This window comes from Hirundo rustica, chromosome Z, assembly GCF_015227805.2.
Source record: "Hirundo rustica isolate bHirRus1 chromosome Z, bHirRus1.pri.v3, whole genome shotgun sequence".
In the NCBI taxonomy this organism is placed as follows: domain Eukaryota; kingdom Metazoa; phylum Chordata; class Aves; order Passeriformes; family Hirundinidae; genus Hirundo; species Hirundo rustica.
In genome coordinates this window covers 223,255-240,063 of record NC_053488.1, presented here as the reverse complement: position 1 = coordinate 240,063, position 16,809 = coordinate 223,255, and the positions used below count along the sequence as shown (strand labels likewise).

At 54.5% G+C, this 16,809-nt stretch overlaps 1 protein-coding gene across 1 annotated transcript; it reads right to left on the bottom strand.

The window, feature by feature from the left end:
* Positions 1-3,234: 3,234 nt before the first annotated feature.
* Positions 3,235-10,877, bottom strand: ST8SIA3 (ST8 alpha-N-acetyl-neuraminide alpha-2,8-sialyltransferase 3). The gene is made up of 4 exons (XM_040091239.2): positions 10,684-10,877; positions 9,706-9,828; positions 7,440-7,997; positions 3,235-7,222 (listed from the first exon to the last, which is right to left on the bottom strand). The coding sequence occupies exons 1-4, from the start codon at positions 10,860-10,862 to the stop codon at positions 6,940-6,942; spliced, it is 1,143 nt and encodes a 380-aa protein (XP_039947173.1). The 5' UTR covers positions 10,863-10,877; the 3' UTR covers positions 3,235-6,939.
* Positions 10,878-16,809: the final 5,932 nt, after the last annotated feature.

The following is a 16,809-nucleotide window of genomic DNA, read 5'->3' as shown; positions in this document are numbered from 1 at the left end:
GGGCGGGCGGCAGTGAGGGCGTGAGGGCGTGAGGGAGATGGGGAGCGCGGGAAAGGTATTGGCGGGCTCAGGGCAGAGGGGCGGGGTTTCCGTGAGAGGATGGCAGGGGCCATGAGGGGACGTGAGGGGCCGTGAGGGGACGGCGGGGGCGTTGAAGATTCCGCAGCCTTTGTATCGTGTGGGGCCGCCGGGATCGGCCCGGAACCGGCCCGGAACCGGCCCCGGCAGCGGCCGGGGTTCCGCTGTGTTCGTTGCCCGGCGGCCGCGCGGCTCTCCTCCCGGCAGGCGGCTCCGCGACCCCCGGTCCCACAGCCCAGCTCCCGGGGACCCGCTGCCCACAGCCGACCCTGCTGCCTCCCTGCAAACCAAGGTACAGCGCTGATCTGTGCTGTGGTTACTGGTTATTAGTTACCTTAATATGAATTCGGGCTCATGAATAAGGTGCGATGGACGAACGTCACCCGGGGTGGATGGAGAGTCCCAGAAGCCCGCCCTTCCCCGTGCCGCCCCGCTGGCATATGGCCGCGGGGTCCCGCTCACCTTGCACACACGGGCCGGCCGTCTCCCCTCTTCCCGCCGTTTCCCAGACCGCCCCTCAGCCCCGCGGCCGGCAGCGGCAGCGCGCAGCTCCGCAGGGCGCCGCGGCTCTGTGGGCAGGGGCGGGACGGATGGAGGCGGGCAGGGACGGGGAGCAGGGAGAGCGGCCGGGGGGCAGCGGGCAGGGTCCCGGTGCGCTCAGGGCCTGAGGGGACATGGAGCTGGCAAGGGGGGACTTGTCTGCTGCGGTACAGCCCGTGCAGGGCACCCGTGCCAACACATATCGGGCCGTGCCCTCTGCTGCCAGCTGTGCAGTTCACTACTTCTCCCTGCTCCTTCAGTCAGTAGTAGCAGCAACAGCAGCCGCGTCCTTGTGTTTTGTGTCATCCTTATCTCGGCTCTGATAACCATCTCGGTATTTGTGAAAGTCCCACATCCACTGGGTCTTTCCAGTGACTAAAAGAGGGGAAATGGGGAGAAATGTCACTTTTTGGACCCTCCATCATTGGGCCACTCTCCAGAGCACCTTGTAAGCAGGTTGTGTATGACAGCACCCAGTTTCCCTACTGATTAGATCCCAAAGAATAACGATCCATTTCTCTCCATGCTGCCATCGCAGCGTCTCTGGAGCTCACAGTGTTTTCTGAGCTGCTTTTTGGCACTAATCAGGCGGGTATAAAGTGGAGTTCCCCCCCACCCCAGCTACTCCTCCCGCTGCCAGCTTGTGGTGAAGAAGGAAAAAGAAAGGAAGACAAAAAAGAAAGCCCTGGCGTGAGGTGCCTTTGTTCAGGGCAACTTATGCGTGAAATCTTTTTGTCCTTCCTAAAGGGAGGCAAAAGTTGCAGTTGATTTGGGGAAAAAAGAGGCGAGTGCAGCGCTCCGGAGAAGGAGCTGCCTCTGTGGGCAGGCGGGAGGAGGGTGGGTGGGCAGATCCTGATGGGAGTCTGGTGCTGCAGATATGCTGCTGTCTGTGTCTTCCCTTTTCCTCTCTTTTCCTCTCTTTTCCTCTGTTTCCCTCTCTTTTCCTCTCTTTTCCTCTTGCCTTGCCTTCTCCTTCTCCTACAAATACATCAGGCCTTTGACCTTTTCTTTCCAAACCTGCACCTAATGGCTGCATCGTCTGAGGATGTTTTGTGACCCACAGTAGTGCCCAATTCTGGTGCCTGTCCAAACTCATGTCAAAATCTCCCTGGGGATCAAGGTGTAATTATCCACGCGTGGTGCAGTTGTACCCGAAGCGGAGGGTCCATCCTAATGGGGCTGTGCCTGCCCTCAGAGGCAGGAGGGTGCTGGGTGTCCTTTGTCACCCAGGCAGGACGAGGCGCAGCCGGGCTGGGCACGGTGGGCAGGAGCAGTGCTGGGAGCCAGGTGGCTGCTGCTGCTTCCAGCCCAGCGAGCTTCGGCTGCCCAGCGGGACAGCGTTCCCTGCCTGCATGGCTGCCTTTGCCAGAGGCTTTCCCTCTGCTCTTGGGGGAGGGAGGAGGGAGTTTCTTTGTTAGCTTTCCTTCTTCTGTCTGCCTGCAGCCGGGGCTCCCCGTGCCACAGACAGGTGCCCTTGCACCTCCCAAAAGAGGGAGCGGTGGGGTGTCCAGGGATGGCGGGGTGGGACAAACCTGGCGGTTGACCTGGTCTGGCTGAGCTTTCTTGCCCAGCATCCTTCTGGCTTGGGCTTCCCTGGGAGTATGAAATTTAATTCCCCTCCTCTTTTGTTCTCTGGCGTTTGTCTCTGCGGCGTCCTGCAGCACCCGCACCTGGCACCTGACCCAAACCGCGCAGGAAAGGGTGACTCCAGGGTGACACCTTAGTGCAGAACACGGCAGTTTCTGTTTAGAGTTCTCCTCTAAAGTAGCCGTCACCAGCTGGCAGGGCCTGCAGGTGTCATTTTCACCTGCTTTTAAACAAACCTTGTAAGTGTTTTCTTTGGTATTTTGAAACTGCTGTCACAAGCGCGTTCTCTGCAGAGGGAGCAGCTCCAGCCCCTCAGGACACTTTCCCAGGGATGGAGGCACAGCTGGACATGGGCTGAGGGGTTCAACCCACGCTGACCACTGGCACCCTCCAACCCCAGCACCAATGGCCAGCAGAGCCTTCCTCACATTTGCCAGTGGGAGAGGAAGAAAAGGATTTTTCCTATCCCATCCCCAAATTTGGTTATAGGACTATAACTCCCTGCCTCTCTGCCAAGATGGTCTCAAGGATAAATACCTGAGCTGTAGTGGGTATTAGTGGTGGGAAGCACACAGGTATCACAGACAGGGTCTGGCATGGCTCTGCTTCTGTGCCTGCCAGCCTGAAGGACTCTACCCTGGGAGTTCATGTGAGCTCCTAAAAACCCAGGGCAGAATTCCTGTCGGGAGCCACTGGGGACACTCAGCAGTGCTGGAGCAGGCAACAAGCACCTGGAACAAGTACCAGCAGTGGGCTGTGAGAGGTTCCTGGGGATATAATTCACCTTAATGAGCAAATGCCCTGACCAATCAGTGCCCAGGTTTCAAAACTTTTTATCTCCACCTATTCCACCGGAGTGCAGAATTTGATCCATCACACCAAGATTGTTGCACTGCATAATGAAATACAGGGAGCATTAAGCAACACCTTTGGCAACTCCTCTGGGGAATTTTCCAGTAAAATCTATCAGTGGCCCCGAGCAGTTCGGGAAACAATAATAAGGAAGAAGCAGAGGCAGTGGAGTTTTAGAGACTCCCAATGCACAAGAAACCATTTTATTTAAAAACAATGCATTCAGTATCAGATTATGGCACATGAGTCAATGCTGCAGGCACATCACACCACGGGATCGCACTGAGAGCTCCCCAGCCCCGATGCTCACGACGAGGATGTGGCACGGTCACGAGGGGAGCTGGGGACACGCACAGCCCGGTCCCAGCCCCAAGCCTCAGTCCCAAGGTTGTGAGGCTGGAGCAGTTCTGCTTGCAGCGTCCTTCCCATTGCTCACCTGAGAGGTGCCCTGGCCCTTTATGAACATCAGCCATTGGAAAATAAACAATGCTTTTAGCATGGCCCTTAATATTGAAACCTTTATTACAATTATGGCATTTTTTCTTTTTTTTTTTCCTTTTTTTTTAACATTTATCTTTTTTTTAATTGAAAACAACTCCATCAGGCATTGAACTGTAGAGCCATTGAAATAAAGACACATTCATTTACAGAAAACCTGCTTTTTCCTATTTGCCCTGTTTTTGCAGCCTCCATTCACAGTTAGTTCTGTGTCACAAACTCTTGCTTTTTGGCTTAGTCCGCAAGTAAACCTGGTAGCCAAATGTCTATTTTCACATGCCTCGCTACCATTCACTGAGGAGATGCAAGCAACAAAAATACAGACCCAAGATGTATAAAAGAGGGGAGGAAACATGTATTCCCAGTCCTATGTACAGCCCCAGCACCTTGGCACCCATCCTGTTGGCACAGGGGCTGGAGTGGGATGTGGCTGCCACTGGATACTGTCCTGGCAGCCCAGGGCCGAGCAGCCTCTCCCAATGCAGAGAGCTGCTCAGGAGGACTTCTCTGGATTTTGGAACCTCAAATGTTTTGTACTTACAGGTATTGATCACGCTGCATTAGCTCTGTTGGCTTGTCTAGACATTCAGTCATGGGAAGGAGAATTCTCCCTGAACCATCAGGAATTCATGCAGGGAGGTTTGGGGCCAAAGAGAGGGAAGGGAGAGCCCAGCTGAGGTGATGCCATTTGCAGGGACCACTGGCTGTCCTGAGCAGGGAGGGCAGCCCCCAGCACCTTGTAAATAACAAATTTAAAATTAAGATCCTTGCTTATTAATGCAAAGGCATTTCTGCAGCCCCAAAGAGCCTCTCCTCCTCAGCCACTGTCTGCTCCATGCTCACCTCTCTCACAGACCCCACCTGGCAAAACAAAAGCTGTGCACTTTGAGATGGTTTTCCACCTTGCATGAGCTTGGGTAAAAAAAAAAATATATATATATATCGATACCAAGAAGCAATTTACTTTGGGCTGTGCTGTGCCATCGATCGCGGGGCAGAACTCCCCATTAAAATCAATGATTCTGAAATGTTCAATGTGGGTCTGGAGCATCGATGGGGAGTTTTGCTTAAAAATCAATGACGTAATATGGCGCTCTGTCAATAATTTTTCTGTATTCCCATTTTCAAATATTTGCAGTCAGTTTTGTGCTTCCTTCTCTGCGTTTGGTGCCTCTTTGTGCCTTTGGAAAGTTCTGGTGGTGATGCCAGGGCTGTGCCCAGGACTGGCAGGGGGTTCTGCCGCTCTCCAGGACCATGGGAGGTTCCAGAAACTGCATGGAGCACATTGCTCCTTGCTTTCATGCCAATATAATGATAATAGTTCTCATTTCTTTAATTTGCTGATGAGAAATGATGGGTCCCCACAGGAAGCTGGTAGAATGCCTCTTGATAAAAATATCTGTCATTCAGACAAGCCAGCGAGGATCACTAGGGGTTTGGGGTGACCCTTCTGCCCCGGTGGGCTCGTGGTGAGTTGCTGGGCACTGCTTCACCATGGGCCCCCGTGGAACAATATTAGGAATTATTCATTCCTGCACTTCATTAATGACCAGTGCAGAGCTCTGCCTTCCCTGTGCAATTTCTGGTTTGGGGGTAAACAATGTGTCTGCTCCAGCACGTGGAGAAGGGTCCCTGCAGGCTGTGTTGGCACCAGTGCTGCCCAGCCACTGCCGGCCCCACGGTTTGCAGAGGCTGTGATCCCACAGCCCGTGCTGGCACTGGGGGGACTCAGCCCTTCCCTGGGGGCCCTGGGACATCACCCCTGCACCACTGACACTGCACGAGCACAGGTACTCGAGCTGGACTCTGCTGGGGAAGGGTGAGGAACACAGGGCTGGCAGCAGCTGGGCAGGGAATGGCTGGGGCAGCTCCGGACATGGGGCAGCAGGGGGTGATCCAAGCCCCAGCACAGCTCTGAACAGCCTTTGGAAAAGCAAAGCTGGGAAATGAGGGATAATTCAAATGGAGGAGAAAGCCACCAGCTCCTTTTCCACCCAGGGATGTGGGGGAGAACTGTCCTGGCTTGGGGGGGGGGCCAGCAGAGCTGCGGTGCCACAGTGGGCACCAGGACACGCCTGGGCTGCTCGGGTTGGGTGTTGTGCTGGAGAGCTCCCTCCTCATCTCCCGTGCCTGATCGTAGGTAAAGAAGCTGAGAATAATTAACACGTGCCATTTCAAATATTGGATTTTGCATCTTCTTTCACTGTGGGGTCAGTTCTCACTCAGAATAGTAAAAAATGGTTAAATACTTGCCAACATACTCACAAGAAACCCAGTTATTTCCCAGGCTCCTTTATCCTGAGACATAATGGCCAACACTTCCCAGCTGTAGGTGACCCTATTGTTTGTCTTGTCCCCAAACAGCTGGATTTCCTGTGGTACCAAGGAAACGACTGCCCTGTCTGCCTTGGAGTGCTGCTGGTGACGGGAAACTGGGGACACTACTCCGGCTGTCTGACTGGTGAGTTAGAGACATAAATGGGGAAATTTGGTAATGGCATTTCCTCTTCCCTGCACTCCAGCTCTGCTCACTTCCCTGCAAAAACTGGTGTTAAAAATCCCAGCACCTGGATTCCATTTTTGCCCTCCCTGCCAGTCCCTGGCCCAGCAGAGGGACAGGGTTTGGGACTTTTCTTGCTCAATTTGTCTCCAGAGAAGCCTAATTCCATTTATTGTGTTGGTTTAACTTGGAAATCAAATGACAGAATAGTATCAGATGGATGGGAATGGACATGCTTAGAACCTGTATAGTCTGGACTAGGATCTGTCCCCAATGGAATTAAAACACTGAAGTATTCCAAGAGTGATATAAACACCTAGCTAAAGTATGAGCCACTTTGTGACCTTCTTCCTGTTATTCTTTAAAAAATGTAAAATTCAGTAAATACGAAAATACCCAAGCAGTGGAAATCAGGATCCACACTGAGGAGCTTGCGTGTGACGATGCGCTGGAATTCCGAGTGGCTTCCTTCACTGGCCACGGCAACGCTGAGCTATTGAGAGCAACAGATACAAAAGAAGCAAAACCTTTTAAAAGTAGCATTTCTAGCTCTAATGGGAAGGAACAGTAAAGTGAAAAGGTTTAGGGCGTTCAGTAGAACGCTAAAATACGAACAGATATTAAAACATACTTGTGGCTTACTAGAAATGCAAACTGTTTCAACTTTGCAGCTGCACAAATCGCATCCACAGAATGTGATAAAAGCTTCTGCACCGCTAAATACGCTGAAACCCTTGGATGAGCAGTAGCTAAAAAGCATCTTTAAATTATGGAAAAGATTTTAGGGTGGGTTTGTTTCCTTTTTAGAATTCTATCTGAAGAATGTTTAATTTGGCTTTGGGCACTTTTTTCGACAATCGTTTGGCACTTTGAGATTTAGGTTCTTAGGCACAATGCGACAAGGTGAGTTTGGCCAGTCCTTCACCGTGCATCCTGTAGAGCAGCTGGAACTCTGCAGGCAGCTGGTGGGACTCCTGCCACTTGGTGGTGAACTTGGTTCCCTTCTTGTCGTAGTAGTGGTACGGGAGGTCCTCCCGTGTGTTGGGGTCGAAGCCGAAGGGCCAGAATCCGTACAGGTGGATCTCGTCACATATGGCCGAGGCCAGGGTGTACATGAGGATACCTGTGCTCAGCCGCTTCGGGGACAGGTGCTTGTTCCTCCAGTACCTGGCAAGACAAGAGGGCGAGTCACAATCCATCTGCTCAGAAATAACTCAAGGCTGCTCTGGAGCAGCCACAAAACTCCGGTGTCTCTGCAAACAACTGGTCCTGACTTGCCGGACTGTGCCTGCCACGCCAGGCATGAGGGGAAAAAATCAGTTAAGAGATGTATTTGTAGAAAGAGGTGTATTTAGCCAGTTAAATGCAAGGCAAGCCCACCCACCTGTTAACGTGCTGCATGATGTTTCCTGGCCAAGCCAGCTGGACCTTCAGCTGCCCTCTGTGCTCAACAAAGAAGTCGACCAGTGTTCTCGTGACTGTCGCTGACGTGTGGAAGAAAAAAGCGGGAATCCAAAGAATGGCCCCATCGAGCTTTTTCAAACTTAAAAAGAAGTTGTTGCGATCCTGAATGGTCAAGAGGTTGTTGTAGTACTTCTCCAGGATGCTGGGGTTGAAGGTGGTAAGGTTGGTTTTCCTTCCAACATCTTTCTGGAAAGCCTCGGTCGGAGCAAAATTGCACCGAAAGACAAAATCCGACTTATCGATTTCCTGCCCACACTGGCTCCCGGTCAGGATCCCGCTGTTGCCGACCACGGCGCAGATGTTGTAGTGCTTGTTCAGGATGGGAGACACGTCAGGAAGCAGAGACTTGAAGTTATTGCTGATGGAGAAAACGTACTTATGGCTGGAATAATCGTAGTGCATCAGCTGCCCGATCCGAACGCTGCTCTTGATCAGGGAAAAGTTTTTGATGACGTCGACATGCTGAAGGATTTCTTGCCTAAAACAAGAGCAAAATAACAGAAAACATGGAGTTCTATTTCCCCTTTTTTTTTGCAGTGGATTTTTTTTTTTTTTTAAGTGTACTGAAGTAGTTTCCTGAGCAACAAGGTGCAGTGGCTTTTAAATTAATATAAATAGATGGGAATGAGGCAGCTGGCTCCTCACCTAGAGCTCCACTTGGTTTTACTGGCTGGTCCCTACTGATGCCAGCTCAGGCTGTGCCTGTGCCTCTTGGAATAGTGTCAGCATTAAAATATGGGATTGGCTGCTTAGGACCAGGGTGCAGCTCCCATTATATCCCACAGTCACCAGCTGTGGGGTGTGCACTGCACTGCCCTGTCTGGGCTTTCTGCTGGGGCTGTGTGTGCCCTTCGTTCTCTGTGCAGCCATGAGGCACGTGGAGCAAGCCCAGGATATCCAACTGAATTAACAGGAGACAATTTATATGTACAGATATATTTGTGTTTTCATTAACAAGCTTCCAATCGCAAAACCAAGCGACAGCTGCTGTCTCCATCTATGCAAATATAGTTCCTTAATTCATATTTGGGCAAGCACAGCAGCACTTTTAAAAGGGTTATTAGGGATACTTACAAAGCAAACAAAACCAACCCTGCTTGGGAATTTCCCTTGCAGAGCATAAAACTGGAAACTGAATGAGACTTTATTTGCTTATGTTTATGGAAAACAAACAAGCGTTCCTCCAGCTCACATCCTCCAATGTCTGAGCATTAATGGAGTCCCACTGGGTGCCCTAATTATGGGTTCTGGCTGACGGACAAGTGCAAAGGCAGCTCCTGAGGCATCAGCTAAAGCCATCAGAGGGGTAGCACAGGCACAGGCTCTCGGAGCTGCCGGTGCCAGGGATGCAGCAACACTGAGGGTGCCCACTGTCACACAGCCTGGGAGGTCCTGGGGAGAAGATGGGACAAAGTGCCACCTCCTCTCTAGCCCACGGCTCCTGAGGGCAGCGTGTGGCAGCACTGGAAGGGAATTCCTTGTGCTGCTGTCCTTGGACCGCGGCCTGAAGGGAGGAGAAAAGCCCAAACCCTGCACTGGGAGGTGTGGCAGCCCCATCCTGTGTGGCCATGGAGACAGATTCCTGCTCCCCAGGTGAGATATGTGAGGCAGACCCTAAACCAGCAGGCATTTGGCAGGACAAAATTACAGTCCAAGCTGTCTTAAATGGCTGCATGGTTTTATTTTCTTTTATAGCAATGTTTAATATATGTCATCAGCAAATAGATGTATGTATAAAGAGTACAAAGCTCTGTGCCTGCCCCCGCAGCTGGAGTGGAGCTGGAGGCAGGAACAGTGCTGCACTTGCTCAGAGCTGCCAGCAGCTGGGAAGTTTCTCTGTGTGTGTTTGGCCTCCATGAACACAACCTTTCGTGGCTGTTACAGCCCAAAGTGTTTCCAGTCTTAAACCACAGCTCTTTATCCTGGAGTAATGACAATTCCATTTGCGCACCAGCAAACTGGGTCACATTCTAGTACAATAATGTGGGTTGCAGCCTGGTGTCCTGCTCTGGAATAATCAAATATTTCAGGACAGCTGAAAGCGTCTGGGGAAAAGCTCTGGTTCAGCCTTTGCCTCTTTCCGCTGGTAAATTCCTCGGAGCTCAGAGTATTTAGCGGAGCTCTGCATTCCCTGAACTGCCGGTGGGAACGGGGACAGCCCGGGCCGTGCCCAGCTGCTTGCTCACCTCTGGTGGGCAAAGGCGCTCCGGTTGAAGACCCACTTGGAGGGCTTGTCCTGCAGCTCTTGGCCCAGGGAGTTGGTGATGGGGACAAACGAGGGGTCCAGGAACTTCAGCGCGAACTGAGACCTGGAGATGGGCACAGACACCAAAACATGTGCACACATGGAGACATGTGGGGACACAGAGACAGCCATGCACACACGTGGAGGCACCCACATGCACACATGGAGACACATGGAGACACAGAAACAGCCTCACACACACATGGAGACTCAGACACAGCCATGTACATACATGGAGACACGTGGAGACACACACACAGAGACACATGGAGATATGGAGACTGCCAAGTGCATACACGGAGACCCATGCACACACATGGAGACAAGCCATGTACATACATGGAGACACAGACACATACATACATGGAGACATGTGGAGACACAGACACAGCCATGCACACACATGGAGACACCCACACACGCACAGACACCCATGCGCAGACATGGGGACACCTGTGCACAGACATGGGGACACGTGGAGACACAGAAACAGCCATGTATATCCATGGAGACATATGGAGACACCCACGCACACACGTGGAGACACCCACACAGCACACATGGAGACACCCACACACACACATGAGACACCCACCAACACACACACACGGAGACACACAGAGACATCCGTGCAGCACGCGTGAGGACACCCACGCAGACACAGAGACACCCACGCAAGCACACAACACACACACCCCCCGCACAGCCCGCACACCCCCGCAGCCCTTACCGGCCGTGTCCGCCCCGCGGCCGCCGCCATCAGCACCACGGAGAGCGCTCGGCGGGGCTGCGGCCGTGCCCGTGCCGGTGCCGGTGCCCCGTACCCCGCAACCCGTGCCCCGTACCCCGTACCCCGCTCCCCTCGCTGCCCGGCCGGGCCGGGCCGGGCCCGGGGCCGCCATGACGGGCCGCTCCTCACCTGAACCCCGCGTGGAACATGTACATGCGGGGCCCGGCTGCGCCGGCGGCGCGGGGCGCCCCGAAGATGTTGTCCTTCTTGAGCGAGACGTAGCTGATGAGGGACAGGATGAGCAGCGCCACGCTGAGCATGACGAGCCCCAGCACGCTGGCCACCCGCACCATCTTGCAGCTCCGCATGCCGGAGGCGGCCCCGCGGCTGGGCGGGTGCGGGGCGGCCGCGCCGCTACATTGGGGGCGGCGGCGGGGCCGGGGCCGGGCCGGCTCCGCCGCGCTCGCAGGAAAATGGAGGGACGGGGCGGTGAAATGGCAGCCGGGAGCGCCCGCACGGCCCCGCACGGCCCCCCCGTTCCAGCGGCACAGCCCAGCGCCCTGGTGACCCCCCACACCCCCGTGTTTCCCCTCCCTACAGGCCCAGCGAGCCCCCGTTAAACCCCTGGGCAACCCCCAGCCCCTGTGTGCCCACCAACAACGCCAGGTTTCCCCACCACGTCCCCAGCGTGGCCTCAAAAGCCCTAGTGCCCCCCAGCAGCCCCGGGGTCTCCTCCTCAGCAGTTCCCAATGTGCCCGCCCTGACATCCCCAGTGTTCCCGCAGCAACCCTAAGGTGCCCAGGCCATCCTTCCCACTGCCTTGGGGTGCTCAAGTGACTCCCCAAAAGCCTGGCGTGGCCCAGCCTGGCAGCCACAGGGACCCCCCTGGAATCTTGGGGCTGCGGGGACATCACAGAGCTCCCAGATGTGTGTCAGTGCTGAGCATGGCTCAGCCATGGGGGGCCCATGGCTCTGCTGGGGACCCTGTGCCTCTGCTGGGGGACCCACATCTTGGCGGCTGCACGGCATCCCCTGCTCCCATTTCCCTGTGACACCATGGAGGACGGGTGGCATGTACAGAACTGTGGGAGCCTGTGCCGGCTCAGAAGACCCCTCGCTCTTTAAAAGCCTGGTGTCTGAAGCACGGGTCATTAAACTGCCCCCTAAACCACAGAGCAAATCCCGTGTGAACTCCAAGAGAGCCTTCTGCATGCCCAGGGATGTCTCTTATGAACATGACCTCTGTGTGCTGCATCGCTCTCAGTGTTTCTTCAAACTCCATTTTTCCCCTCACAAAGCTCCCCCCAGCCCACTCTGCCTCTGAGCCCCGAGTTCACTGAAGTGCCTCATAAATAATAGATCCTGTCTTTGTAGCCCCGTCCTTGCTCTGGGCTATTTCCTACCCACTCTCCACTCACGGAGCTCTCTTTGAAGAGCAGAAACATGAGGAGCTCGCAGGGTTGAGGTTTGCATCAGTGTGGTTCTTCAGCCTGCAGTGGGAGTTCGGCCAGAGGACGGCCTGAGGTCTAAATCCAACAGCTGCGGGATGCCTGTGGCTTTGGTGGAGTGAGAAAAAAGGCTGGGAATGCAGGAGATAGCAGTGGTTTGATAGAGAACATAGGCATTTTGTCTGATTGTCGCCTGGTGTCCCTTATTGTCCACCCAGGGCATGGTGTCCCCAGCTTCAACATGGATAGTGCTGTCCCAGTGAAATCCTAGGCTTCCCAGGATAAACCAGCTGCAGAGTCTTTCTTTAAAAAATGTAGAAATCAGTTTTATACCATTTAATATTGTCTCCTGCAGTTTCTGACCTTGGGTCCTGGTGGTGGGAATAAATCCCAGAGTGAGACTGTGCAGCCCTGGTGTCCCAGTCCTGACCACCTGGCTTTTCTCTTGCAGGAGAGTTCACAGCATCTGGACTGGGAAAGACCATTCAGTTCCAAGCCTCTTCCACTGGAGCAGGTTGCTCCAAGCCCCGTCCAACAGGGCCAACAGGAGAAGCAGCACTCCTGCGGTGTCACCGCTTTTGGGGACAGCTCAGCTGGAGCAGCCTGGAGCCGGAACAAGGACATCGGTGGCACTCTGCTCCCGTGTTTGCACCCATTTTTCCCCTGATTCTGCCCGTGCAAAGGAGATTTGGGAGGACCTTGGGAAGGTGTTTTGGTAAGAAATATTTAAACCCTGGCCTGTGCTGCAGCCTCTCCCCTGACCCTCAGTGAGCCCCAGCCCCACCAACAAGTTGCAGTAGAAACAAAGGCAGTTCTTGCTTCAGATTCTTCAGAGATAGCAATATGTCAGGAGCCCCTGGAGAGGCCGAAAGTAAATGAATCAGTGCTAGAAAGTGAAGGATATCATCCGTGCTGAATGGTGAAAAGGAGTCCTGAACAGTATCTTCATTGATTTTCCTGTAATTGACACAGAGCTCGGCTCGCCGGAGGCTGCGGCAGGAGTGGGGAGGCCCAGGTACCGCTCCTGCCTCAATTAGGCAGCTCGGGGCTGTGGGCAGCTCCAGAGGGGCCAGAGGGCTGGCAGCCCATGTTTTCACTGCTCACAGGGTGCTCTGCAAGCTGCCTGGAGGACAAGGGGCAGCTTGGGAGGACGTGTCCAAGGCTGCCAGCAGCTTCCCACCGGCCCTGGGACAGCCCCAGGTGCACCGAGACCTCGGCTGGTGAGAAACACGGGCTCTAAAGTCAGCAAAATCCAGCAGTGGCAGGAAACCTGGTTAGCTCTTGGAGATCTGAGGCTCTCCAAGGAGAAACGTGCCTTCTGTGTGAGAGCTCTCAGCTGGGCACTGGGACAGACCCCGCTCTCGGGCACCCACGGACACTCTGTCCTGGGGCAGAGCCCCCTGGGCAGCAGGGATGGCACTGCAGGAGGGAGGGGTGCCATGGAGGAGAAGCACGGCTGCACCACATGAGAGGAGCCAGGAGCATCGATCTGCTTTACAGCCCAGCAGAGGAACCACCTGTCAGGTTGGGCGTGCACTTAGAAAACGTTCCCACTTCTTGATTTATTCATGCAAAAGGTACACGGTCTTTATAACGGTGTGGGTAACTTGTGCTTTGAAGACCTGCCCCCACTGAAATCCACTTTTTCCTGGCTATCTAACCCAAATTTCCCTCCCTCCTTTGAAGCTGGTGTTTGGGGTCTCCAAGCATAAGGGGGTCTCGGTCTGCCTCACAGCACTCCAAGTGGTTTTACAGTCTCTTTAAAAGCAGGTGCTTGTCAGCCTGCTGGGCTGTGAAGATCCATGAATTTATTACCACCAGCATTCCCCCTCCTCCAGGCTGCTGGATTACAGCAGCTCCACTTGGACTGCAAAGGTATTCCCGGGGGAAGGGTGTGAGGAGTGAGCTCCTGCGGCTCCTGGGATACCCTGCTGGGCTGAGGAACCCTCACATCCCGGCCCTTAGGGCAGTGGGAGCAGCCACAGAGGCAGGAGCCGGTGGCAAACGGGGGGCACAGCGGGGACACTGCCGTGGGTGCTTGGGGCTGGGCGGGACCCCAGTGAGGGCTGGGTGGGATCCAGGATCCAGGATCCAGGTGGGATCCCGTGCACCACCGGCTCTGGCCCTGGTGGGACCCTGGCAGTGTGCAGGCGGGACCCAGGTGGAACCCCGGGTGTGCCTGAGCCCCGCGGTTTCCCTGAGTCACTCCCTGCCCGGAGCCCCGCATTCCTGCTGATGCAGCGCCGGGGTCACTAAATGCTTTGTTGAACGCCTGCCCGAGTGTGCCTAAGTGCTTTCAGCCCGGGTGGCTGCTGAATCGGGTTTCCTGGGACAATTATTTTGAACGTAAGTACCCAAAGTCTGCTCTAGTCCTTTTCTAAGTGCTTATGTTATTTTGTTTTAAAAACCTGGCGTTGCATCCTTACCCCTGTGGTCAGAGCCGTCCCTGAGATGTACTTATCTTAATTATATTTGGAAAAATGCTTGCTGGGCACAACGGGCACGTCTCCCCACCTGACTCTAAAACGTGTGGTGTTTTCTGTCAGCCTGTGAGCTCTCACCCTTCTGGCAGTGCCAGGAGTCCGCTGAGCCCCAGGCACAGGGTCACATCCCATCAGGAATCTTTGGGAATTCGGTCCCAAGCCTCAGTGGGAAATGATGGGAATAATCCTGGTGTGCCCACAGGGAGGGATTGGGGTGTGTGTTGCTGCCTCCTCCCCTCACTGCTGCTCAGTGCAGGATCAAGGTGAGTTAAGCCAGGCTTGGCAAGACTGGCAGCTGAAGGAGGTTCCTCAGGGCTCAGGAGAACACAGAGACAGCTCCCCCTGGAACAGGGAAATTGCCAGTTCCCAGGTTCTTATTCACACTTCACCCACTTAAACCACCAGGAATTTACTAAAGGCTTCAGGATTTAAGCTTATAACTTCTTTAAACAGTTTATTACATTTTAAAACCATCCCCCCACCTGGCTTGTTGCACTGCATTCACGTCTCCCCGTGCCAATCGCTCCAAACCGGAGAGATCCCAGAGCGGGGAGCCTCTTCCAGAGGCTCCTCTTTGTAGTGGAGAAAGAGGTGATGAGCCCAGCCATGTCCCCAGTACGGGGATGCACAGGGATTCGTGGCACCGCGGGGACGCACAGGGATTCGTGGCACCACAGGGATTCGTGGCACCACGGGGACGCACAGGGATTCGTGGCACCATGGGGATGCACAGGGATTCGTGGCACCACGGGAACACACAGGGATTCGTGGCACCATGGGGATGCACAGGGATTCGTGGCACAGTGGGGATTCGTGGCACTGCCGCTGGCCCAGGCTGCTGCTGCGGGCTGGCATCCCTGGGGATGTGTCTGCCTGCCTGTGTCAGCCGAGCTCAGCAAGGACAGGCAGCCCCACTGTGCAAAAGCCTAAGGAAAGAGCTGAAGCTGGGAAGGGTACGGAGCGATTAGTGGTGTGCATGCAGCTGAGCTTCTTGCAGATTACTTGTCTTTAGACCTAATCCTCCGCGCTGGAAAAAAAATCCCAAATCTCTTCATTTTTTTTATGGAGTGATTATCACAGACTGCGGAATGATTGTGTAAAAAAATTAATCCTGGGGGATGAGATCAGGTTTGGAGGAGCAGTGTGGTGCTGGCCAGAAGCTGGTAAACAAACCTTTCCCGGAGTGAGGGAATTAAGCTCCAGTGGCTCCCTTGTTTTCCCAGCGTTGAGGGGGCTTTATCCAGAGCAGGAGCAGCGGATCACGGGGTGGCCAGGGATGCCCACAGGCCCAGGCCCCAGAAGGCTTCCCTGAGGTGGCAGGAGGACTGTGGAGCGGGCAGGGGGCTCTGGCAGGACAGATGGGGATGGGCCAGCAGTGGGACCGTGCCGGCACCCCTGGCTCCAGGCCGTCATCCATCCTCAGGGCTTGGGTTCAAGAAGGTGCTTAAGCCCAGCATTAGGAGAGCACGCCGTCCCCATCCCGCTGCCAAGTGTGATGGATCTGTAACTATTCTGAAGCCATCCATGAATATTGCATGTGGATCCACTTATTGGAGCCTCCCCTGCATGGCTGCCTGGGCCTGGTTTAATGTCGGGCTGTCAGGAAATGCAAGCCAGGGAGGAATAACTGGGGATCAGCCCTTTTGGTGCCAGCAGGCCAGGGTGTGGGGGGAGAGGCAGGGAGTGAGCCCGGGGGCACTGCCAGGGACGGGGCTCTGGTTTAAATCCCTCCCTCAGGTGTTTGGCCCCTGGAAACAAGCAGCACATGGCTTTGGGGAGCTGCCTGCTGGCAGAGCCCTGGGCAGGAGCACAGGGACAGGGATCAGCTCAGCCCTGTCTGGAGCCACTGGAGGGAGAGGTGACAGTGACTTGGGGTCTTGCTGTGACCTTCTGCCGTGTTTCTCAAACCCAGGGCACCCAGGACCTGCTGCTGTGGTGGCAGAGCACCGCTGGTGTGCACAGAATTGCTCCTGGAAAACCACCCCAGGAGGGGGCTCTGCAGTGATTCACTCAGGCAGGAGTTGGAGATTAGGCCTGGGTTAATTTTATGCATTAATCAACAAGAGAGGGAGCATTTTATTTTTACTGGATGGCCGGCGTCCCTCCCATTTACACCGCACGGCTCCATTGATTTCATTAGGATCTGCCAGGCAGGAATGAGAGCGGAACTTGGCCCCCTTAATTAAGACGACTGTTGCTAAAGGCAGAATGATGGAAAATAATTAACCCTGTAAAAAAACCACACGATGCTGAGAAGGAGAAATACATAATTTAGGAATCAGGAGGCCATTATGCAATATTAATTGCAGACAGCATGTCTGAACAGCACGACACACCGCGAGCTGTGCCGCTCCTCACAGAGCTGCTGGGGAGGCCAATCTGGC